Source organism: Ovis canadensis, chromosome 4 (assembly GCF_042477335.2).
Source record: "Ovis canadensis isolate MfBH-ARS-UI-01 breed Bighorn chromosome 4, ARS-UI_OviCan_v2, whole genome shotgun sequence".
In the NCBI taxonomy this organism is placed as follows: Eukaryota; Metazoa; Chordata; class Mammalia; order Artiodactyla; family Bovidae; genus Ovis; species Ovis canadensis.
The window spans coordinates 22,110,345-22,135,267 of record NC_091248.1 but is presented as its reverse complement, the minus strand read 5'-3'; the positions used below and the strand labels follow the sequence as shown (position 1 = coordinate 22,135,267).

The 24,923-nt window shown below is 47.3% G+C and overlaps 2 protein-coding genes across 9 annotated transcripts in view; one reads left to right on the top strand and one right to left on the bottom strand.

Annotated features, from left to right (window-relative positions):
* SUN3 (Sad1 and UNC84 domain containing 3) overlaps window positions 1-2,455 on the bottom strand; it is a 53,562-nt gene extending 51,107 nt beyond the window's left edge. The window contains exon 1 of one of the 2 annotated variants that reach the window (XR_011256570.1): window positions 1,916-2,455. The gene's annotated coding sequence lies outside the window, so the exon portion shown is untranslated. The remainder of the gene's footprint in view (window positions 1-1,915) is intronic. The other variant, XM_069587338.1, reaches the window with a different exon arrangement.
* Window positions 2,168-24,218, top strand: C4H7orf57 (chromosome 4 C7orf57 homolog). 7 transcript variants are annotated; one of them, XR_011256571.1, is made up of 9 exons: window positions 2,204-2,333; window positions 2,559-2,720; window positions 10,619-10,804; window positions 12,601-12,709; window positions 13,158-13,314; window positions 17,993-18,090; window positions 19,606-19,805; window positions 21,151-22,149; window positions 23,358-24,218. XR_011256571.1 is itself a non-coding variant. In XM_069587340.1 (9 exons), the coding sequence occupies exons 2-9, from the start codon at window positions 2,666-2,668 to the stop codon at window positions 23,402-23,404; spliced, it is 864 nt and encodes a 287-aa protein (XP_069443441.1). In that variant the 5' UTR covers window positions 2,204-2,333; window positions 2,559-2,665; the 3' UTR covers window positions 23,405-24,218. The 7 variants fall into 7 exon arrangements, 4 of the variants coding, with proteins under 4 accessions (XP_069443443.1, XP_069443445.1, XP_069443441.1 ...); XR_011256572.1 differs by having other exon boundaries at window positions 21,151-22,810; XM_069587340.1 differs by having other exon boundaries at window positions 21,151-21,162.
* Window positions 24,219-24,923: the final 705 nt, after the last annotated feature.

Sequence of the window (24,923 nt, the reverse complement as noted above, 5' to 3'; positions counted from 1 at the left end):
GTAATCTGTTTAAATTTATTGTAAAATGTGAAGTTTTTCTACCAAAGAGAAAGATCATTATCACTTTAACACATAATGGAGGGGAGATGCTGATAAGGACACAAAGAAATCCTTTCTCATTCTGAGCCAGCCACAGGTGATAATCTTGTTTCCACAGATGATAATCTTATTTTTCAAATGGACTGAAAACCCAAACTACTACCTAATACTGAAATACATAAATGTGTCAAAAAGGAAGCATTTGTCTTGAAAGGATTAGATTATCATCAAACAGAAAACACCAAATTTGGAAATCCCCCCATTGTATGAAACCCTAGTCTAAGGAATATGCTGTGCATTATGGAAGATTGAGTCTCCTGAGTGTGATGTTTAGGGAAAGGAATTTATCTATTGTGTTGGAAGATGAAACAAGGATGGGCTTGAGCCTGAAGATGTGTCTCAGGAGTTTAGAAATATTAGCTTCAGTCAACAACATGAGCAAACCAAGAGCAGGCAAGAAGGAAGGGTCCGAGGGCTGTAAAAAAATCGGAATTTATACTCAAATACATGTTTTCCTCTTCCCCCAAAACTCATAAACAGTTTATAATCATTTACAATATCTTTGTAAGATATAAATCTCTAAGAATTTATCCACATATAAAACACAGATATACTTTAAACAAACATCTACAAATAACTGAATAATTTATTTTTTTCCATAAACTGCTGACTAAATCTGTACATGAAGTGAGATTGTATATGAGAAAAGCCTGGATCCTTCTAAAAACTCTGGGCCATTGTATGAAAGAAAGATCATATGTGTTAAGGTATAGGAAATAAACACTGAGAAATCTTCATAATAGATTTTTCTTGTGCCATGTTTTCATTTGTGTAGCAGCTCACTTGCGTTCTTATTTGATTTGGCATCTGCAAATACTTGTGATTTCAGTCACATTCTAAAAGTCAGAACTTTATCCTGAGGAATGATCACTCTTCATTATAACTCAAATCATGATTTCAACTAGTAAAGAGGGCTGTCAACTTGAGGAAGTTTCCTTCTCTTCTGTTAACCAAGCTGAGGCTTCAATCAGTAGGATACACTGTTTTAAAAAATCACCTTCTCTTGGAGCGCAATTCCCTGGGTAAACAATGCCCTGATTTATGCAACAGGAAACCCTGTTATACTTAGTGAGAGTCTACATGTCAACCTGCAATGGGACAAACATTTGACATTGAAAAGTGACGTCTTGCTTACTTTCAAAACTGGGTCAGCTGAGGATCCTGAAAATATTATATGAGAGCTGGATAACCCACAGTGAGAGTAAATTCCCATCACAAGAATTCGCTTCTCCCTATCAAATGGTTACATCACCTCTCTTCTGCTAGATTTCTAATGCTTAACTTGTGTAGTAGCAAAAGCAGAGCCTTGTTTAGAGTTGCCAAATGACCACCGTTAAGACATCGTGATTTTTCTATTTTAGCAAAAGACAACCTTAGCTGGAGAGGGCAACGGCAACCCACTCCAGTACTCTTGCCTGGAAAATCCCATGGATGGAGGAGCCTGATAGGCTGCAGTCCATGGGGTCGCTGAGGGCCCGACACGACTGAGCGACTTCCCTTTCACTTTTCACTTTCATGCATTGGAGAAGGCAATGGCAACCCACTCCAGCGCTCTTGCCTGGAGAATCCCAGGGACGGCAGAGCCTAGTGCTGTCTATGGGTTCGCACAGAGTCGGACACGACTGAAGCGACTTAGCAGCAACCTTAGCTCCAACTGCTGCCTGGGCTGGTGGAATCACAGGAGAACTACAAACCAAGTTTCCAAACCAGAAATATTGAAAAAATAACGTATGAGGAAAGACGTGTGCCTAGTAATTTTACTACTAATACACAACTGGCAGAAATGGCTGTCTTTTGAGTTTTCCCAGGTACTTACTCGTCCTCTTTTCAACAATGTATTAAATAAACCGGAGATGGACAAGAAAACCGCTGTTGAGTTTTCCAGGACGTCAGGAGGGCGGAGGTCTCACCAGGAGAACTCTGAGGTTGGCACGCCCCAGCAGCCGCGCTGCCACGCCGGCGCCACCACCTAGACAACGCCCAAGCCCCGGGCAGTTGACTGTAGGCACCCAAGCCACGCCCCTGACCCGATTGGCCTGCCCTCACACTGCGCCGATTGGCTGCCTGTGCTCCGTCCGCGGCCGCCGGTTGGCCCAGGCCGGCCGTTGCCCTGGCGACGCGGGTTACTGTAGTTCCGCGCCTCTCCGGGAGTTTGGGATTGGTCTCAGCCGCCAGCGGGAACAGACTGGTCTCGGACTTCGCAGGTGGCGCCCACCCAGACCCCAGGTCGGCAGGTGAGCGGGGTCAGACGGCCAGTGGGGTCGGGACCGGGAGGGACCCCTGTCTCCTGAAATGGAGGAGCACCGGGCAGGGGCGGGACTTCGGAACCTGCTGTCTCCTGCCGGCTACTCTGCGTGTGTGCCCCTGATGCATATACCCTGGCTGGACGCGCCCCTGCTGATGCCTTGCCTGGGCGTGCGCGCACTACCTGAATGGTGAGACTCCTGCATACCTGTCAGGTGGAGGAGGACGGACCGAGTAGGGGTGCGGACCCAGCCTCTGCAGCTCAGCCCCGGCAACGGTTCCTGGCTCACCCGTGAACACCTGGCCCAGCGTGTCTCAGGGCATGAGGAGTACCAGCAAGGAGCTGCACGGGGCCGCGAGCCGCTACGCTCCCTGCGGTGAGTGACCCGAGGAGAGGATCCGCCTTTGCTCTGCTGCTGGACAGGCTCACCTGTGTCCTGCATGCGTGTGTGGAGAAGGCGGTGGGGAGGGGACAGGACTAACACGGGGTACCATCAAAGAAAGCTACACACCGCCCCTGTGCCCCAGCGTGGAAGTAAGGCTTAAAAGTAAGGTGGGGATCTAGGAGTAGAGGGGAACTTGACTTCTGGGGTTTTTTCGTTTGTTTCGCTATTTTCAACAAAAGAAAGCCAGGCAACCCGCGGCTGTTAGAGCTACTCAGTTCTTGGAGCAATAGCATCTCTGAAAATTTCTCTGTAACAGTAACCCTGTGTTGACTTGGACACTTTCATTTTCAGCTGCATCCTTGTGTATTTCATTGATCGCCTATCTCTTGCTTCTGATTTAGACTCCAACCAGGGTAACTGTGTCTTCTGCTTTAAGCTCATGAACACAGGAAGTAGGCCTCCTGTGGAGGCTGGCACTGCAGTGGGCTTCTCATTGTGAAGTTGGAAGAAGGGAAAGAAGACCTAGCTGCTGTGGTCTGATTTTAGCTTTGTTGTTATTCTTCCGCATCTCATGAAGGGCTGGAGTAGGAGGATGGAGAAGAGGGTCCCAAAGCTCTGTTGGAAGAGGCAGGGTAGGGGTTGGCAAGTGGACTGCAGGCAGCGGGACTGAGTGTGGCCTTCACAGTCTCCCCGTGCTTCCTGCCCAGAGCTCTGCTGTGACCTCTGTTGATGAGGCTGTGGCTGTGCTGGAATGGAGGGGAAGGGGCACAGGAGGCCTGGGTCCCAGTCTCCACTGTAGGCTCTCAGCCTGGTTTTCTGGTGTCTCGGTGCCCTACTGCGTAGCCTCCCCCTGTGTGCTAAACACTGTCACACTAACATTGAACTTCAGGACAACCTGCTGAGGGGTTGTTAGCTCTGGTTTGCAGATGAGAAACCTGAGGCTTAGAGTTTCAAAAAGCTGCCCTATTCTCCAAGGCTGAGGCTGGTTGCCAGGACCCTGCCTTTGGGTTGCCTCTCATGGCTCAAAGACCAGAGAACTGCAGGACTGAGTCACCCTACGGTCATCTCTGAGCCGGGCTCCTTGTAGATAAAGGAAGCCAGGAGGAGACAGGGGAACCGGTAAAGAAATCTACACAGTTGTGAGTGATCTGGTGCCAGACAAGTACTAATCACGGTTGAGGACAAGACAATTCTCACTCCTTCACTCCTTCAACCATGTGTGTATGTGTGTGTGCGCGTGTGTGTGCGTGTGTGAGATGGTTGGTTCACAGTCACTCATGTGCTGACTCTCTGCAGGGCACGCCATCATAAACGGCCAACCAAATTAGAGCTCAGTTCCTGCCCGAAGCTTCCAGTAATGAGATGTAGAAACTACTCTGTTCTCTATGGATTAATTAGTAATCAAAACACAGAGAGGAAAAATAAAGCAAGAACTGAATGCTTTCCCTCTGAAAGAAAGTATTTGAGCTGAAGATGATCAGATATGATGCTCCTAAGCCCTTCCTCCTGGTTCTAAAACTAACTCTGTGAGCTCAGGCAAACTTCGTGAAAGCTTTCCCGTCGGGGTTCCCCCCCCGCCCCGCCTCTTTCTCTTTTCTCTATTGTGTTTTCACTATAGTGTCCATCTCATTACTGTTGTTTAGATGCTTTAAAGATTTTTTCATGAACGTTCATGTTTTACACAGTGGACTCACCTTTAGTTCTAAGTAGAAATTGCGTGGCTAACTTTTAGCTGTGGAGGAAGGCAACTTCTTGTTCCTGGGATCCGTGTGTGCTTGTGTAAAGCCATCTATTCCGCCTGTTTTCCTGTGATCCTGCTGTATCACTCAGAATTCTCCAGAGCCCAACAACATTTGTGCCTCTGTGTGTGTGTGTGTGTGTGTGTGTGTGTGTGTAGAAAGAGAAAGAGAGATTGACTGAGACATCGATTTATTTTAAGGAACTGGCTCACACAGTTGTGGAGCAGGCCGAGAAGGAGCTGATGCCACAGTCCTGGGTTGGAGGCCATCTGGGGGCAGAATTCCTTCCTTCTCAGGAGACCTCAGCCTGGGAACTGTGGCCTAGCCAAGTGGACGCAGGAAATCACCCATTGCGCCTGCCAGGAGCTGGTCCTGTGTTAGACCCTGACTGCCATGCATTTTGGACAGCTGGTTCCAGTAAGCTCTTAAATTCTAGAGACACTTGTGTCACGGGAGTGGCATCTTTTTAATTTCACATCCCTCCTAGATTTTGTTCCTCTAGCTCTCAGTCAGCTGTGATGTCTGTTCTTATATTTGGACACATGGGTTCATCAGTTTCAGATGCAAAGTGTCACCGGAACACCAGAGGCTGAGTGTCTTCTCTGTGGGGTTATGAGTGGACCTGATAACTGCAGGTCCCTGGGCTTCTGCTGACACCTCTTGCTCCTGGCAGGGACCCTCACAGGTGGTTACCAAAGCCACCTGCAGGCTTCTGTCCTAGGTGCCCACTGAGGGGCCTCAGGGCTCTGCCAAGGCCCGTTCCGCTCACCACCCGTGACCACTCTCTGGGGGAGGTAGGGGTCAACAGATCAATGGGGAGGGAGGTGAGAGAGTAAGCTGGCCTTCTCTTATCCCCCTTTGCCCTCCCACCCCATCTTTATCAGATCTCAGATCCTAGAAATCTCATACACTGTTTAAAATGTATTTGTTTATTTTGACTGCACTGTCTCTTTGCTGCTTGCACGGATCTTCCCCAGTTGTGGCGAGCAGGCATCTCCCTGCGTGGCTTCTCTTGCTGGCAGAGCGCAGGCTCCAGGGAGCACAGGCTTCAGGAGTCGCAGCACGTGGCCTTGGTAGTGTGGCGCACGGTCTTAGTTGCTCCAAGATTGCACAAGGGATCTTTCCAGACCAGGGATCCAACTCACATCCCCTGCATTGGCAGACGGATTGTTAACCACTGGACACACCCTATATCTGTACTCACCGCACGTCAGTTTTGTGGGATCCAACTGGATGTTTCCACGGGAGCCACACTCAGCCCCCAACCAGTCTGCAGCCTGAGAGGGTTCCCGCAGTGTGAGGTTGCCCAGGGCAAAGCCCCTGCCTCTCTGTTCAGCAGCCCTTCAGGGTGCTTCTCCCCTTTCCTGTCTGACCTCTCAGGATGTCCTGCTTCCCGCCTCGAGCAAAAGGAAAGCTGAGGGGCTTGTGTGGAGAGGATGCGCCTGCCAGGATGCCCCCCCGGGGGGTGGGTGTCAGGTCAGGTTGTTCGCCATCCAGCCTTCCTGAGGTGGCACTCGGTCCTGCTCCTGTGAAATTAGCAGTCATGTTCGCTAAAGCTGTGAGTTCTGCCTCAGTATGTGTGTTTTAATTGAAGTATATGGCTGATTTGCAGTGTGGTTTGTGCTGGTTTCAACGTACAGCAAAGTTATCCAGTTACACATATATGTATACATTCTTTTTCAAATCCTTCCCATTCTAGGTTATTAAAAGATACTGAGTATAATTCCCTGTGCTATACAGTGGGTCCTTATTGATTATCTGTTTTATATATAGCAGTGTGTACATGTGAATCACAACCTTCTAATTTATGCCTCCCCTCTCCTTTCCCCTTTGGTGAGCATTAAGTCTGTTTTCTATGTCTGTGAGTCTATTTCCGTTTTGTAATCAAGTTTATTTGTGTCATTTTTTAAGATTCCATTTATAAGCGAGACATGATATTTGTCTTTCTCTGTCTGATTACTTCACCTAGTGTGATCATCTCTGGGTCCATCCCTGTTGCCGCAGTGGCATTAGTGCATTCTTCTTATGGCTCCGTAGTATTCCATTATATGCACCACGTCTTCTTTATCCATTCATCTGTTGATGGACATTTAGCTTGTCTTCATATCCTGACTATTGTAAATAGTGCTGCTCTGAACACTGGGGTGCATGTATCTTTTTGAATTAGAGTTTTCTTCTTTTCTAGATATATGCCCAAGACTGGGATTGTAGGATTATATGGAAGTTTTATTTTAGTTTCATAAGAAAGCACCGTAGTATTCTCCATAATGGCTGCCCCAATTTACATTCCCACCAGTAGTGTAGGAGGGTTCCCTTTCCTCCCCACCCACAGCATTTTTTGTTTGTAGACTTTTTGATGATGACCATTCTACAAAACTACAATGACCTCATTGTAGTTTTGATGTGCATCTGTCTGCTGCACTCAATACGCCAGCACATTTGGAAAACTCAGCAGTGGCCACAAAACTGGAAAAGGTCAATTTTCATTCCAATCCCAAAGAAAGGCAATCCCAAAGAATGCTCAAACTGGAGTGCAATTGTGCTCATTTTACCCGCTAGAAAGGTTATGCTGAAAATATGAACTGAGAACTTCCAGATGTACAAGCTGGATTTAGAAAAGGCAAAAGATCAGAGATCAGATGCTTCGTTGGATCATAGAAAAAGCAAGAGAATTCAAAAAAACATCTACTTCTGTTTCATTGATGATGCTAATGGCTTTGACTGTGTGGATCACAACAAACTGTGGAAAATTCTTAAAGAGATGGGAATACTGGACCACCTGACTTGCCTCCTGAGAAACCTGTATGCAGGTCAAGAAGCAACAGTCAGAACTGGACATGGAACAGCAGACTGGTTCAAAGTTGAGAAAGAAGTATGTCAGGCTGTATATTGTCACTCTGCTTATTTTATTTATATGCAGAGTACATCATGGTAAATGCTAGGCTGGATGAAGCACAAGCTGGAATCAAGATTGCCGGGAGAAATATCAATAACCTCAGATAATACCACTGTAATGGCAGAAAGTGAAGAGGAACTAAAGAGCCTCTTGATGAAGGTGAAAAAGCTGGCTTAAAACTCAACATTCAACAAACTAAAATCATGGAATCCAGTCCCATCACTTCATGGCAAATAGAAGGAGAAAAAGTGTAAGTAGTGACAGGTTTTATTTTGTTGGTCTCCAAAATCACTGCAGATGGTGACTGCAGCCATGAAATTCAAAGACACTTGATCCTTGGAAAGAAAGCTATGACAGACATAGACAGCATATTCAAAAGCAGAGACATTACTTTGCTGACAAAGGCCAAAATAGTCAAAGCTATGGTGTTTCCAGGAGTCATGTACAGATGTGAGAGTTGGACCATAAAGAAGGCTGAGCACCAAAGAATTGTTGCTTTCAAACTGTGGTGCTGGAGGAGACTCTTGAGAATCCCCTGGACAGCAAGGAGATCAAAGCAGTCAGTCCTAAATGAAATCAACCCTGAATATTCATTGGAAGGACTGGTGCTGAAGCTAAAGCTTCAGTACTTTGGCTACTTGATTCAAAGAGCTGATTCATTGGAAAAGACGCTGATGCTGGGAAAGATTGAAGGCAGGAGGAGAAGGGTGTGACAGAGGATGAGGTGGTTGGATGGCATCACCAATTCAATGAACGTGAACTTGAGCAACCTCTGGGAGACAGTGAAGGAGGACAGGGGAGTATGGCCTGCTGAAGGCCATGGGGGCAGAGTCGGACATGGCTTAGCGAGATTGGTGATGTTGAGCGTATTTCCACGTGCCTGTTGGCCATCTGTATGTCTCCTTTGGAGACTTGTCTATCTGGCCTTTCTGACCAGTTTTGATTGGGCTGTTTGGGGGGTTTTATGCTGCTGTTACTGCATTATGTGAGCTGTTTGTGTGTTTTGGACATAAACCTTTGTCCATCACACAGTTTGCAAGTATTTTGTCCCAGTCCATACTTTGTCTTTTCATTTTTCTCAGGTTTCCTTTGCTGTGCAAAAGCTTGTAAGTTTGATTAGTCCCCTTTGCTTCTCTTTGTTTTTATTTCTATTGCCTTTGGAAACTGACCTAAGAAAACATTGTTATGATTTATGTCAGAGAATGTTTTGGCTGTGCTGTCTTCTAGGAGCTTTATGGTGTCATGTCATATTTTTCTCTCAGCCGTTCTGAGTTTACTTTTGTGTGTGGTAAGCAAGTGTGTTCTAGCTTCATTGATTTAAACGTGACTGACCAGCTTTCCCAATACCCTTGCTGAAGAGACTGTCTTTTCCCCATTGTATAGTCTTGCCTCCTTCATCAAAGGTTAGTTGACCACAGGTGTGTGGGTTTATTTCGGGGCTCTTTATTCTAGCCCTTTGATTGGTTTGTCTGTTTTTATGCCAATACCACACTGTTTTGATTACTATAGGTTTGTAGTATTGTTGGAAGTCTGGGAGAATTAGGTCTCCAGCTTTTTCTTTTTCCTCAAGATAGGTTGAAAATTCTGAATCTTTTAATATTCCATATAAATTTTAGGATTATTTGTTCTAGTTCTCTGAAAAATGTCATGGGTAATTTGACAGGGATCAAGTTACAGCTGTAAATTGCTTTGGGTAGTATGGTCTTTTTAACAGTATTAATTCTTCCAACCTAAGAGCATGGGTGGAGAAGGCAATGGCACCCCACTCCAGTACCCTTGCCTGGAAAATCCCATGGATGGAGGAGCCTGGTAGGCTGCAGTCCATGCGGTCTCTAAGAGTCGGGCACGACTGAGCGACTTCACTTTCACTTTTCACTGTCATGCATTGGAGAAAGAAATGGCAACCCACTCCAGTGTTCTTGCTTGGAGAATCCCAGGGATGGGGGAGCCTGGTGGGCTGCCGTCTATGGTGTCGAACAGAGTCAGACACAACTGAAGTGACTTAGCAGCTTAGCAGCAGCAGCAAGAGCATGGGATATCTTTCCATTTCTTTAAATCATCTTCAATTTCCCTTACAATTAGCAGCATATGTGTCTTTTGCCTCCTTGATCAGGTTTATTCCTAAGTATTTTATTTATTTATTTTTGATGCTATTTTAAAGGGATTTTTTTTAACTTTTCCTTTGTGATATTTCATTGTTAGTATAAAGAAATGCAACAGATTTCTGTATGTTAATCTTGTATCCTGCTATGTGGTTTAATTCATTTATCATTTTTAGTAGTTTCTGTGTGGAGTCTTTAGGGTTTTCTATATATCGTATCATGTCACCTGTGTATAACAATTTTGCCTCTTTCTGACCAATTTGAATACTTTTGATTTATTTTTCTTTTTTGACTGCTCTGCCTAGGATTCCAGTACTATGTTGAGTAGAAGTGGTAAGAATGGGCATCACTGTCTTGTTCCAGAGTTTAGTGGGGAGGCTTTCAGCTTTTTACCGTTGAGTATTATGCTGGCTGTGGGTTTGTCATAGTAGCTTTTTATTATGTTGAAATAGATCCCTCTATGCCCACTCTGGTGAGAGTTTTTTTTTTTTCATGAAATCTCAGTGTTTTAAAAGTCTAAGTTGATCAAATCTTGGCCAGCTTTTGGCCACATAGTCCAGAGACTTGCTCATGTTTTAAGTGATTTTGGATCCTTCAGGAATGTGTGGGTATATGATGCATGCTCAGTCGTGTCTGACTCTTTGCGACCCCATAGCCTGTATAGCCCATCTGGGTCCATGGGATTTACAGGCAAGAATACTGGAGAGGGTTGCCATTTCTTGCTCCATCAGGAATGTGTACTCCCCAACATATCCAGAAATGCAGTCAAGTCCCAATTCAGGGAGGATTGAAGGAGAAGAGAGATAGACAATTAGGGAATTTGGAAACCTCACTGGGAGGCTAAGACCCCCAGGGAAGGGCTCTGGTCTCACTGCTTTGGGACAGCGGGGCAGCTGGGTGCAGAGGGCAGCCGGCCCCCCCAAGGGTGTTCTTCTGGTGGGCACTGTGGCTGCTGCTGGTGGCCTTTAGGATCTGCAGACTACATGACCACAGGGAGATGCGTCAAGTAACAGGTGTTCAGAAGAGGGCAGTTTTTCCTTTGCTGGTGTCCTGGGGAGGGTGAGACACCCTCCTTGATGTCTCCTGGGCAGGGGACCAAACCAGCCTGGGCTCCATGAGTAACATCCCGACCCTGGGCCTCCTCTTCCCTAGACTGGTATTACCACCTTCCTGTGAAGCAGTCAGAGAAAGCCGTGGATGCCCCACCAGCATCGCAGATTCCCGGCCTCAGTGACCCGAGGGAAGCCCCCAGCGGGCACACACTCGGGCTGCGGAGGTACTGGGTGAAGGAGACGGACTCGGAGTACGTGAAGCTGGCCAAGCAAGGTGGCCGCCCTGGTGAGTGCTTTTATGTGTGTGTGGGGGGGGTGGGCAGGTGGTGTGACCTTGTCATCTGGACGTCCAGATGCCATCTGTGATCTGGACACATGTTACTGTCAAGTGTAGGAATTTTGCTCAATGTCATAGGACGTCCAAGGTTGCCTGATACAGCCCAGGGTGCAGACTCTTCAGGGATGTGCTGCCATTTATGGGAAAGACCGACTAGACTGTGCATTCAGCAGATTGGGATTTTCTCTGGATTTCTCCTGAGCAACACCCTGGGGTGACTCCCACGCCAGCCTCATTGTGTAACTGCAGAGTCGCGGTCTGCACTGCAGTCACCCTTCTAGGGGGTAAGAAGGGGTTGCCCCTTCTGCACTTGCCCGTGAAGCATCTTTGTTTCCTGTTGCTCCGTCTCCTCATCCCTCAGGGGTATATTAATATCTTCTGCATGATAGAGGCTGGGATGAGTGTCAGTGGTGATGCTGAACATCCGACCTTTATCCATGATTTCACTGAGAAAGTCTTGCTCAGTTGTGCTAACTCAAGTTGCTGCTCAGGTTAGGAGTCACGTCTGGAACACCTTCTGCCGGGCCTTTGTGGAGAGCGACCCTGAGAAACGCTGACCTTTCTCTTTCTGGCCGCTGTGCCTTCCGTGAAGGTTGTCACGGAGAAGGTGGGCTATGTGGCAGATGGTGGCATCTGGGCTGTGATGCTACAAAGCCCGGCACAGACTGTGTGACTCATTGCATGTGAAGCGCAGGAGCAGGGTCCCCTCCTCACTCTGAGCCTCGGGCTAAAAGAACATCAGTGGGGCAGCTGGCAAAATCTGAATAATATCTGTAACTGGATAAAAGGATTGCATCACACTGACTTTCTGATTTTGATCACTGCACTGTGATTATGTCATATGTCACTGGAAACACCCCACGTGGTCCCCCAAAGAGCAACAGACAGTGACAATCCTAATGGGGGAGAGAGAGAAAGAACAAGCACATTGGAAAGGAAGCATGGTGTTTGGGGAATCTGGGTGAAGGGTATAGCGGAATTCAGACCATTTGAGGGAACTTTTGTCTACATTTGAAATATTTAAAAAATGAAAAGTTCGAAAAGTAAAAAAGTTTCAAATGTCTACTGATAGTATTGGCCACTGCCCAACTTAGCAGGCAAAACCTGCTTAGCAGGCGAACCAGTCACTCCCAGCTGGGGCCTGTCGACCTCCTGCCTGAGCGCCCCCTGTGAACCGCCTCGGGCCTGGGAGAACGGGACGAAGACCTGGCAGCCAGTGGGTGGCCCGGGAGCTGGAGTCTGTGCCTCTCAGCCTGGCTCTGAAGGGGACGCCGGTTAACAGGACCCCTACTCTCATGATTTAGAGGGGCTGGTGCCCGCTTCCCACCAGAAACCTGGAGCTTACCCCAGAAATGCCCCGGGTGTGAAGGAGTAGGGACGGAGAACGGACCCTCCTGGGCTGAGAGAGGAGACAGCAAGCCGCCCCCCGGCCCCGGCCCCCGGGCCCCATGATGAGTTTTGTCTCCATAGTCGTTGGCCTGGAGCAACGACACCCCCCACCGCCTCCAGGGACGCTTGGATGGGAGGAGGGGTGGGGGGCAGAGGGAGGGGGTGTTCTCTGGCACCAGGCAGCACTGGCAGGTGAGAACCAGGAACACCCCAACGTCCGCCCCGGCCCCCACCCCCGACCCCAGAGAAGCCCAGGAGGAAGCCCAGTTCCCTTGTCAGCAGCGACCTGCTGGCTGGTGATGCTCAGGCTCGGATGGGGTTGGTGATGCTCACCGCTGCGTCTTTTTGCCTTCGAGATCTGTTGAAGCACTTTGCCCCCGGGACCACGAAGGGCTCCCCGGTGGCCTACTCCTTGCCAGACTGGTACATCCACCACAGCAAGCCGCCGACGGCAGACCAGAGACAGTGAGTGTCCTGACCCCCGCGTTGCAGCCACCGCCCAGCCCAGCACCCCCAGCCTCTGACTTGGCTCCAGCCGCTCTGCCTGCAGCCTCCTTGCAGCCCCCCTGCAGCCCTGTTCTCTCCCACCCCTCCTGGCGCTCTGCAGACTGCCCAGCTTCTCCTGGGCCCTGCATCCCGGAGGCTTCCCCCCTCCGCTGCTGTCTTTTTCCTCCCTTTCCTTCCCCTCTCAACTCTTCCCCTCCCCTTCCTCCTTTCCCCCAGCTGAGAGTTGGAAGTTTATCCTCGCTGAATGAGGAGCGAAGAAAATGAGGGGTGGGGGTGGGAGTGGGGCTGGGGGTGGGCGGGGCCTGGAGGAGGTCAGTACCGGGTGCTGGAGTCGGGGAATGGGGGAGGGGGAATCCGGAGGTGGCCTTAAGCAGCTGGGCCGGGGCCCTTCCCTCTGTTTCTGCAGGGTCCCTGCTGTGTCCATACCTGACTACATGGTTTATGAAGAGTTTAACCCTGATCAGGCCACTGGCAACTTTGAGTCCAGAATGGGCCCCTTTGACTTTGACATGAAGACGGTTTGGCAAAGAGAGGCCGAGGAGCTTGAAAAGGAGAAAAAAAAGGTGCCCTAGATAGATAGCATGGCATTGCTTTTCAGCTGTGTGTGTCTCGTGACCCCGGAATCTGCCTTTTACGTTTGATTTTTTCAAAGGCCAGTTGTTCAGTCGCTCAGTCATGTCCCACTCTTTGCAGCCCCATGGACTGCAGCACGCTAACCTTCCCTGTCCATCACCATCTCCCAGAGCTTGCTCACACTCATGTCCATTGAGTCGGTGATGCCATCCAACCATCTGATCCTCTGTCGTCCCCTCCTCCTGCCTTCAAACTTTCCCAGCATCAGAGTCTTTTCCAATGAGTTGGCTCTTCGCATCAGATAGCCGAAGTATTGGAAAATACAAAGATCAGAGGCCAAATAAATTAGCTTTCTTTTCTCCTTATGAACATCAAACCTGTGAGGTGAGACTGCCTTTTGCTTTAGGAGCTGACATGGGGAAAGTTGGACACCACTTCCTATCTGCCCAGATAGGAAGGACATTATCCAGTTTCTGAACGAGCACTTTCTGTTTGAGGGTTTAAGGTAAAGTTCCCCAGAATACTCTGTGTGGACAGGAAGGGAAGAGGAGACAGTGCTTCGCCGCTGCACAAACCCCGCAGGTGTATTTGACCTTGAAGGAGTGCTGGCTCCAGTGTGACACACTTTCAAGGCATTTCTGTGTCAAGGGAGCGTGGAAGGCCATCCCTGGTTGGTGGCTTTATGGTGGTGTCTCAGTTCAGAGGCCGTTGGTCACAGCTGGCGTGGCTCCCGGGACGTGGGGATCTGTGGGTGAGCTGGTGATGTTCATGTTAAAACTAGCATCCATGTCCCGGCAATGAGCCAGCCTTGCCACACTCACACTCACACTCTCTCACACACACACACACACACACACACACACACACACACACACACACACACACCAAGTGAGCCTTGAGGCCCACTTCCCACTGTCTAGTTGGAGGAGAAACCTTGGAAGTTTATTTTGGGGCTCAGAAAATTGAGCCCCATGTGCACGGTCAGCTACCTATATTTAGGTGGCTGTTTGCCCCCAAGACACCCCAGCCCTGAACCTGGGTCTTGGCGTTTGCACGATCACTGAATGAGCTGCTCTCAGGAACACGCATGTTCCTGGCAACACCTCCCAGCAATACCCAGAGCCTTCAGATAGATGGTAAACAGGGTTGGTGCACAGGTTGCTGCATTGCCCCCAAACCATGGACAGAGTCATGCAGGGGCTGAGAAAGTGTGGGGAGCAAGCCCATTCTGTCCTGTGTTTCTCTGCACAGGTGAGGCTCAGCTCAGTTCAGTTCATTTGCTGTCATGTCCGACTCTTTGTGACCCCATGGACTGCAGCACCTCAGGCTTCCCTGTCCATCACCAACTCCTGGAGCTTGCTCAAACTCATGTCCATCGATGATGTCATCCAACCATCTCGTCCTCTGTCATCCTCTTCTCCTCCTGCCTTCAATCTTTCCCAGCATCAGGGTCTTTTCAAATGAGTCAGTTCTTTGCATCAGGTGGCCAAAGTATTGGATTTTCAGCTTTAGCATCAGTCCTTCCAATGAATATTCAGGACTGATTTCCTTTAGGACTGACTGGTTGGATCTCCTTGCAGTCCAAGGGACTCTCAAGAGACTTCTCCAACACCACAGTTCAAAAACATCGTTCTTTGGCACTCAGCTTTCTTTATAGTCCAACTCTCACATCCATACATGACTACTGGAAAAATGATGCCTTTGACTAGGCGGGCCTTTGTTGACAAAGTAGTGTCTCTGCTTTTAAATATGCTGTCTAGATTGGTCATAGCTTTTCTTCTGAGGAGCAAACGTCTTTTAATTTCATGTCTGCAGTCACCATCTGCAGTGATTTTGGAGCCCAAGAAAATAAAGTCTCTCACTATTTCCATTGTTTCTCCATCTATTTGCCATGGAGTGATGGGACTAGATCCCATGACCTTGGTTTCTGAATGTTGAGTTAAAGTCAGCTTTTTCACTCCTCTTTCACTTTCATCAAGAGGCTCTTTTGTTTCTCTTCACTTTTTGCCAGAAGGGTAGTGTCATCTGTGTATCTCAGGTTATTGATATTTCTCCCGGCAGTCTTGATCCCAGCTTGTGCTTCATCCAGCCCAGCATTTCACATGATGTACTCTGCATATAAGCTAAATAAGCAGGGTGACAGTATACAACATTGATGTACTCCTTTCCCAATTTGGAACTAGTCTGTTCCATGTTTGGTTCCAACTGTTGCTTCTTGACCTGCATTCAGGTTTCTCAGGAGGCAGGTCAGGTGGTCTGGTATTCCCATCTCTTTCCAAGCTTTTTCTTTTTTTTTGCTTCTTTGCTTTTTCTGTGATTCAACAGATGTTGGCAATTTGATCTCTGGTTCCTATGCTTTTTCTAAATCCAGCTCAAACATCTGGAAGTTCACAGTTCATGTACTGTTGAAGCCTGGCTTGGAGAATTTTGAACATTACTAGCGTGTGAAATGAGTGCAATCATGTGGTAGTTTGAACATTCTTTGACATTGCCTTTCTTTGGGATTGGAATGAAAACTGGCCTTTTCCAGTCCTGTGGCCACTGCTGAGTTTTTCAGATTTGCTGGCATATTGAGTGCACCACTTTCACAGCATCATCTTTTAGGATTTGAAATAGCTCAACTAGAATTCCATCACTTCCACTAGCTTTGTTTGTAGTGATGCTTTCTAAGGCCCACTTGACTTTGCATTCCAGGATGTGTGGCTTTAGATGAGTGATCGTACCATTGTGATTATCTGGGTTGTGAAGATCTTTTTTGTATAGTTCTTCTGTGTATTCTTGCCACCTCTTCTTAATATCTTCTTCTTTTGTTAGGTCCATACTTAGGTCCTTTACTGAGCCCGTCTTTGCATGAAATGTTCTCTTGGTATCTCGAATTTTCTGGAAAAGATCTCTAGTCTTTCCCATTCTATTGTTTTCCTCTATTTTTTTTTCTTTTTTTTTTTTTTTTTGGCATGGATCACTGAGGAAGGCTTTCTTTTCTTTCCTTTCCTACTTTGGAACTCTGCATTCAAATAGGTATATCTTTTCTTTTCTCCTTTGCCTTTAGCTTCTCTTCCTTTCTCAGCTATTTGTAAGGCCTCCTCAGACAACCTTTTTGCCCTTTTCCATTTCTTTTTCTTGGGGATGGTCTTGATCCCTTCCTCCTGTACAATGCCGCAAACCTGTCCATAATTCATCAGGCATTCTATCAGATCTAATCCCTTGAGCCTATTTGTCACTTCCACTGTATAATCATGAAGGATTCGATTTAGGTCATACCTGAGTGGTCTAGTGGTTTTCCCTGCTTTCTTCAATTTAAGCCTGAATTTGGCAATAAGGAGTTCATGATCTGAGCCACAGTCAGCTCCCAGTCTTGTTTTTGTAGACTGTATAGAGCTTCTCCATCTTCGGCTACAAAGAATATAATCAATCTGATTTTGGTGTTGACCATCTGGTGACGTCCATGTGTAGAGTTGTGTCCTGTGTTATTGGAAGAGGGTGTTTGCTATGACCAGTGCATTCTCTAGGCAAAACTCTGTTAGCCTTTGCCCTGCTTCATTTTGTACTCCAAGTCCAAATTTGCCTGTTACTCCAGGTATCTCTTGACTTCCTACTTTTGCATTTCAGTCCCCTTATGATGAAAAGGACATTTTTGGGGGGTTTTGGGGGTGTTAGTTCTAGAATGTCTTGTAGGTCTCCTTAGAACCCTTCAACTTCAGCTTCTTCATCATTACTGGTTGGGGCATAGACTTGGGTTACTGTGATATTGGTTTGCCTTGGAAACAAACAGAGATCATTCTGTCATTTTTGAGATTGCACCCAAGTACTGCATTTTGGACTCTTTGTTGACTATGATGGCTACTCCATTTCTTCTAAGGGATTCCTGCCCACAGTAGTAGATATAATGGTCATCTGAATTAAGTTTGCCCATTCCAGTCCATTTTAGTTCACTGATTCTAAAATATCAGTGTTCACTCTTGCCATCTCTTATGTGGCCACTTCTAATTCACCAGTCACATCCTCAGCTGGGCGTTGTTTTTGCTTTGGCTCCATCTCTTCCTTCTTTTTTTCTTAAGTTTTATTTATTTATTTATTTAACTTTACAATATTGTATTGGTTTTGCCATACATTGACTTGAATCTGCCATGGGTGTACATGTGTTCCCCATCCTGAACCCTGTCCCCCCCACCTCCCTCCCCATCCCATCCCTCTGGGTCATCCCAGTGTTTCAGCCCCGAGCACCCTGTCTCATGCATCAAACCTGGACTGGCAATTCGTTTCACATATGATATTTTACATGTTTCAGTGCCATTCTCCCATGTCATCCCGCCCTCGCCCTCCCCCACAGAGTCCAAAAGACTGTTCAGTACATCTGTGACCCTTTTGCTGTCTCGCATACAGGGCTATCGTTACCATCTTTCTAAATTCCATATATATGCATTAGTATACTGTATTGGTGTTTTTCTTTCTGAGTTACTTCACTCTATATAATAGGCTCCAGTTTCATCCACCTCTGTCTCTTCACTCTTTCGGGAGTTATTTCTCCACTGATCTCCAATAGCATGTTGGGCATCTACCAACCTGGGGAATTCATCTTTCAGTGTCCTATCTTTTTGCCTTTTCATACTGTTCATGGGGTTCTCAAGGCAAGAATACTGAAGTGGTTTGCCATTCCCTTCTCCACAGGTGAGGCTGCCAGCCATCAAGTCCAAGTATCCAAGCAAAGTGGGGACCCCTCTTGGCCACAGAGAGCCTGCAGGAAGCAAACTGTCCTTTCCACCCATGTAAGTGCATGGGCTGGGCAGCGCAGTCTGGATTCGGTGTGGTTTTGGCCTTTGGTCCAGGTGACAGCCACCCTCCCACATCAGAGATGGATGCTGCCTAAGGCTATTCACCTCCCAGCAGCAGGCATCGGGGGCGTCCCTGCAGTTGCACACCTCCCGCGGCCTAGCCTGCCCCCTGGCCTCTTCTCCCATCTCCCCTTCCCTCCTGACACCCCTGGCCCCTGTGGCCCCCTCTGTCCCCTTGTCGTCTCATGTGCCTGTGAGTGCGGGCTGAGTTCTCTCCTCCATCAGCCCGAGTGCTGCCTTCCCCTCTCAGGAACCCCCTCACCCAGGCTCACCCTGTCAACCTGGGACCACTCGGCCTAATATGTGTGCGCTGCTCAGTCCTGCCGCCTTCTGACCCTGGGTCCGGGCCCCCGGCGTCCATGCCAACTGAGCCCCGGACTCTGTGTTCCCATCCATCAGGTGCCCTGATGTGTGGGTAGTTGCCCGGCTGGAGAGAGGGCCCCTGATGCCTCTGTTTCTCTTCACTTTCCCAGAACCCCATTTTAGTGCCAGAACTACTGCCGTTAATTGTCTGACTAATCCTTCAAATGGCTTCTCCGCTAGTGGGCAGAGGGGAAGGGAGCAATCAATCAGTCACAGTGGGCGTGACGAGTGTCATGGGAGCGCCGCACTCAGACTATGAGGGCAAAGAATTCTATCATCATCTCTCTGTCTGTCCATTCGTCCTTCTGTCTGTCCCCCTATCATCTATCGTCTGTCTGTTATCCATCTCTCTGTCCTCTCTGCCCATGCATACCCCCATCTGTCTGTCATCTATCTATATCTGTATTTCCAGGTCTATCTCTCTGTCTATACACACAAACAGGGAGAGCCATTCAGAGCCATTAGGAAGACCCCTAGTAACGACAGAGTGGTTCGCAAGCCCGAGCCCGAGGCTCAGCGGGAACAGGTGATGTAGGCGCCCTGCTCGACACCTGAGCGTGCTGCTTTGGCCGTGTCGATCTCCTTGCCTGTCTGAACGTAGGTTGTGATAAGGTCTGTAAAGACAGCCACAGAGGTAAATGGAGAGAAGGCAAAGCCCTGCAAAGAAGCAGAAGATAATCAGTAATGTGCGCTGGGCAAAACTCATTAAGAAAATAATAACTTGTTGCAAAGCGGTAGAGTCTGAGTCACTCATCACCCCCCAGGGACGGGGCAGTGCTTTCAGGAGAAAGCCCTCTGGAGAATGCTGGAATTCGGCTTCTTCTCATTGGCTGTTCTGAAGAAAGGCTTTTGGGAGCTGAACTAAGTGTGAGCTGAGCTAAGTATAAGCGTCCAGGGCATGCTTGCTGGTCACTTTATGTTTAAAAGTGGAGAGATTGAGAAAGAGGTGGAGAGAGGCAGGGAGAGAAGAGAACCATCTCTGTTATGTCTTTAGGAACAACAACACATGTAATTTACCATGAATATGTTTGCTCCTGGTTTTTCATTCACCTTTGTACTTAAGTACTTAATTTTTCTCTTTTTGAGACCTGGTCAAAGACCCAGTTCACCTACAAACTTTTCCAAACTGATTAGCAATGGATATAAGGATGAGTGGTTACAGCAGCAAGCGGACTCAGACAAGAGGGCTCCGCAGACCCCTCAGTCCTCTGTCTCATCTCCGTCCCCACCGGACGCTGAGCCGCCCGCAGACCCAGAGGCTCCCGGAGACGCCAAGGAAGCCACAGGTGAGCAGCACGGCCACCAACGGCCCTTGTCTCATTAGAAGAAGTGAAGTCGCTCAGTTGTGCCTGACTCTTTGAGACCCCATGGACAGCAGCCTGCACCAAGCTCCTCCATCCATGGGATTTTCTAGGCAAGAGTAGTGGAGTGGCTTGCCATTCCTTCTCCAGGGAATCTTCCTGACCCAGGGATCAAACCCAGGGCTCCCGTGTTGTAGACAGACGCTTTACCGTCTGAGCCACCAGGGAACTGTATCATAATGAGTGATCCGAAAGCCACATGAAAAACAGAAGTATTGAGGTTACAGGCACACATGAGGATAATATGTATATTTTTTCCTCTTTATTCGGATGAATAGCAAAAGTCATTATTTCTGTAGCTTTACGTTTTCCTTTGCTGCTGCTGCTGCTGCTAAGTCGCTTCAGTCGTGTCCGACTCTGTGCATCCCCATAGACGGCAGCCCACCAGGCTCCCCCGTCCCTGGGATTCTCCAGGCAAGAACACTGGAGTGGGTTGCCATTGCCTTCTCCAATGCATGAAGGTGAAAAGAGAAAGTGAAGACTTAGTTGTTGAAAATTCCGATGCTTCTTGTGTTGTACCACACGCATAATATCGATTTTAGTCTCCTGGATCCAAAAGGTCCTGACCCACGCAATGACTGGTCTTCTCTGGGGCAGCTTCAGAAAAAGCCCTGGCTTCTGAAAAGCACCAGCAGTTCACGTAGAAGTCATGCCACTGTCAGTGCTTCCTACACGTTGCCGTTAAGCTTTAAACATCAGCAGTTCAGTCCTTTCCCTGAAGTCTGCTATCCGGAGACTCTATTTGGCTTTTAACAATCGCAGTCACAGGGACAGTGGGTCTTATGTTTTGGCCACATCCATCTTCAAGTCTGTCGAGTCCTATGTTTCGTTTCTGTTATTCAGTCTCCAAGTCACGTCCGACTCTGCGACTCCATGGACTACAGTAGCCAAGGCTTGCCTGTCCTTCACTATCTCCCAGAGTATATAGCTCTAGGAATTACTGACCGTTTACCTGTAGGAGATGTATTTTCACCCTGAGGCTTCAGTTCTCCGATTAAGGAGGCAGGAGCTGTGTTATGTCCCTTCAAGCATCTCGAGTGTTTTATGTGATGTGTTATGTGTAAGTGTGATCTCTGTGCACCTTCCTGTCCAGGGGGCGCCTCGCTGTCCCAGCCACTGTCTTAATAACACCCTGCCTCCACTGTCACCATGGTGCCGTCTTAAGTCATACAACCTTTCACTAATTTTTAAGTAACTATTAAAAGTAATTCTTTTAAAATTATCCTGTTTCGTTGAATTGAAAAATGAATGTATTTGTTCTTTATTCCAGAGTCTTCTCCAAGTGAGTATTTTTAGAGAAACTGACCTGTGTCCAAATATAAAACGTGTCTCAGACACACGGAACAGTCGATGGACATAGTTCTTGAACCTGAAGCTGATGTATCTCAGAAGCCTGTGAGATCCCTCTCCAAACTGCTGGCGCCCTAACTACGAAAGCTGGTTTCATCTACCCCTTTAAAAAGTCGAGTTTTAGCAACACAGTCTGGGGACAGCAAAAGAAGGACCAGTTACATTATTACAAGAAGATTAGTCTTTTATGCAGATCACACAAGATAAAGCATAGTTCAGTTCACTTTAGAGACGTACATTTTATTAGGCACTGTGTGAGAGATGTGGGTTTAAATAATGGTAAAGAAGTGAAAGGGGCTTCCAAGATGACTCAGCAGTAAAGAATCCGCCTGCCAGTCTGGAGACACAGATTCAACCTCTGGGTCGGGAAGATCCCCTGGAGAAGGGACTGGCAACCCACTCCAGTATTCTTGTCTGAGAATCCCATGGACAGAGGAGTCTGGCGGGCTACAGTCCATGGGGTTGCAAAAGATACGACTTAGCAACTGAGCACAAACAATGAAAGGCCACGAGAGGACCCCAATAGAGATGTGGCAGGCACCAAGGCCCACCTATGGAGGGTCTCCGAGGGGTTTTATTATTGTTTTTCTGCATGGTCTTAAGTAGATAGAATTTTCTTCACCACCACCAAAATATCTTATCTGGTTAAAGAACATTAGTCTAAGGTTATATACTTCCTGCTGCTGCTGCTGCTGAGTCGCTTCAGTTGTGTCCGACTCTGTGCGACCCCATAGACGGCAGTCCACCAGGCTCCACCATCCCTGGGATTCTCCATGCAAGAACACTGGAGTGGGGTGCCATTTCCGTCTCCAATGCATGAAAGTGAAAAGTGAAAGTGAAGTCGCTCAGTCGTGTCCGACTCTTAGCGACCCCATGGACTGCAGCCCACCAGGCTCCTCCATCCATGGGATTTTTCCAGGCAAGAGTACTGGAGTGGGGTGCCATTGCCTTCTCCCTATATATATACTTCCTACTGGGAAAGAAATCATTGCACGTGTTATATAATATCCATGTGTTTGAATTTGCAGCAAGACCCTCTGAACCTCAGAGGAAATTTTTCACAGTTCAAAATTAGTGGAAGACTGAGTTGGCAGGAAAGGCCCTGTAACTTGGTAGAATCACCATGCAGTTGAGCCAACCGGCTTCTGCACATTTTCTGGGTCGCTGAGCATCCTTACCTGGTGCCGATCCTCCCTCACCAAGACTTCTGATCTGCCGGGTGCTGCGGCTGACCTCGGCCACACTGCCCAAGGTGTCCTGGTTCTCCTGGCCATCCTGGCTTTTCACTTGATAAACAGCAGTCGCCCACCCAAAGCACGCCTTTTCTTTCCATGGAAAGCACCACCTGCCCTCCACCGCTGCCAGCTGTGCAAGCCTAGACCATATCAAGGCTTCTTGAATGTGTTCTCCTTCAACTAGACCAGAATTATTGGTTTTCACTGCAATTTTTGCAGCCACTGTAGGTGTTTCTGACACTGCCAGACAGCTGCCTTTAGATGAGTGGAGCTGTGTTCAGCATTTTTTGGTCAGCAGAGTCTTCTCAGCACATGTGGGACTGACTCAGGGACCACCAGCTGCCTGTGAGTTGGAAGCCGATGTTTCTGACATGTGATTAGTCCTTGTGGATAGGGCAGTACACTAGAATTTTATGTAGACTACAGTTATAATCCGGTAAATAGGATTACTACTTTAGTAAATCAGTACAGAGAGATTTCTTTTATTTAAAATAAATTAATATGTTAGGGACTTCCCTGACCGTCCAGTGGTCAACTTCCCCTTCCTGTGCAGGGGTTGCAAGTTTGAGCTCTGATCAGGAAGCTAAGATGCCACCTTCCTCCTGGCCAAAAAGGAAAAAAACATAAAACAGAAACAATATTGTAACAAATTTAGTAAAGACTTTAAAAATGGTACACATGGGCCTCTCAACCTTCTGAGATGGCCCACACTCTGGGGAGCCTGTTTCTCTCTAAATAAACCCACTTCTTACCTATCAAAAAAAAAAAAAAGATGGTACACATTAAAAAAATTAGCTTGCAAATAAAATACAATTAATAGGTTAGATTTCTAAGTTTACAAAACAGGCCATCTTAATATCTTTACTCATCAACTGTTTGTTTTACATTGCAGGTTCAGCAGCACCTCCACCTGACTCAACGCCCGTGGAGCTCAAATAAACCCGGACATAAAGGGCATCCTGGATCTCTGTTACGGCTATAGTCACAAGTCCCCTGTTATGGTTTATTAACACAAATTCTTACAGAGTGATCCGTCTTAGAACAGATGTGAACCCCCTGCTGCGTGGCGGTGCTGGTGTTGGGTTTTGTTTCTGCGTCTCTCTGGGATGGCAGGCAAGTGGCCTTTGCCCCGCTGTGCCTTGCTGACCTGGGATGTCCCAGGGCCGTGTCCTCCCCATCCTCAGCAGATATCACGTCACCTCCTGCTGTGTGAGCCTCTGTGGGCTCTAACTCTATTGAAATCGGCAGTTTAGATGCTTAACTGGAAAAAACTCACCCAAAAGCTTTTTCACTGTTTTGGTCTTGAAATTTTTGTAGAAATAATTTTTCTGTTACAAACCAGCATTTAATTCCAGAATATTGTGATACACTTTATATGAAGAAAAAGATTGATTTGTTATACCTTGAAGTTTTAGACATTTTCTAGTTTTAAATGTTTGATAATATTTTTTGCATCAACCAAAATTCATAGTAACGAACATTTATTGTTTTGCATTAAGTAAAAATGTTTAAATACTTAATTTAGTAGTCTTAACAAAGATGTTTTAATACAGAGACAGTTCTCTCATTTTACAAATTTCATTGCTATTTAAATGTAAGTAATTAGCATAAAATGTAGTTTTATATTTTGTACGTTTAATTCATTAATAAAATAATAATTTTCTGCTGGAAGATTTTCAGACAGCCACGTAAAGTCAGAGATATTTTAGCTTCTTTCCCAGAATAAACTTATCATGTACTTGCTCACTTCAAATTGAAGTTTTCAGTTAATTCTTCATTTAAAGATACTGAGTCGAGCACATGGATCTGTATCCTTGACTCAGCCATAGGGAGAACGTGAGTGGTGTGTGTGCTGAACAGAGAGACTTCGCTTTAGGGGAAGGTGCCAACTTTCTTTCCTTTGTCATCTTTTCCTTCCTCTTCTTTAAAACCTACCCCATCCTCACCCTTCCCTCCCCAAGAAAAAACCATCAGCAACAGATACAGTAGCTTACTTAGTGTTAGTCACTCCATCGTGTCCAACTCTTTGTGGCCCTATGACTGATGCCCACTTGGCTCCAGGCTGGAGGTGGCTCCACCTGGCTCCACCAGGAGCCACCAGGCTCCTCCTGGGGATTCTCCAGGCAGGAACACTGGAGTGGGAGAAGAACCCTTCTCCAGGGGATCTTCCCGATCCAGGGATCGAACCCGGGTATCCTGCATTGCTGGCGGATTCTTTACCGTCTGAGCCACCAGGGAAGCCCCATACAGTAGCTTATGATGTTTAATTCTCTTTTGAGGGTATTAGAGTACGGAACCTGTGGTTTAGGGAGAGGAGAGAGTTTGGAACGGGGACCTGTGACCAGACCTTGGTTCCATGCAGGGCTTCTGGTGTCTGTTGCTGGTAAAAAACAACCCTGCAGTGAACTTCCTGCTTGGTAATAAACAACAGACTTGATGAAAACAGAAGTTTTGCACA

Excerpts from the sequence above, each read along its gene's own strand:
- C4H7orf57 (XM_069587340.1), top strand. The coding sequence starts at position 2,666 with ATGAGGAGTACCAGCAAGGAGCTGCACGGGGCCGCGAGCCGCTACGCT. Across the intron at positions 12,710-13,157 it reads CCGACGGCAGACCAGAGACA|GGTCCCTGCTGTGTCCATAC; the intron begins GTGAGTGTCCTG and ends CTGTTTCTGCAG. Across the intron at positions 18,091-19,605 it reads AAACTGTCCTTTCCACCCAT|ACCTGGTCAAAGACCCAGTT; the intron begins GTAAGTGCATGG and ends TCTCTTTTTGAG.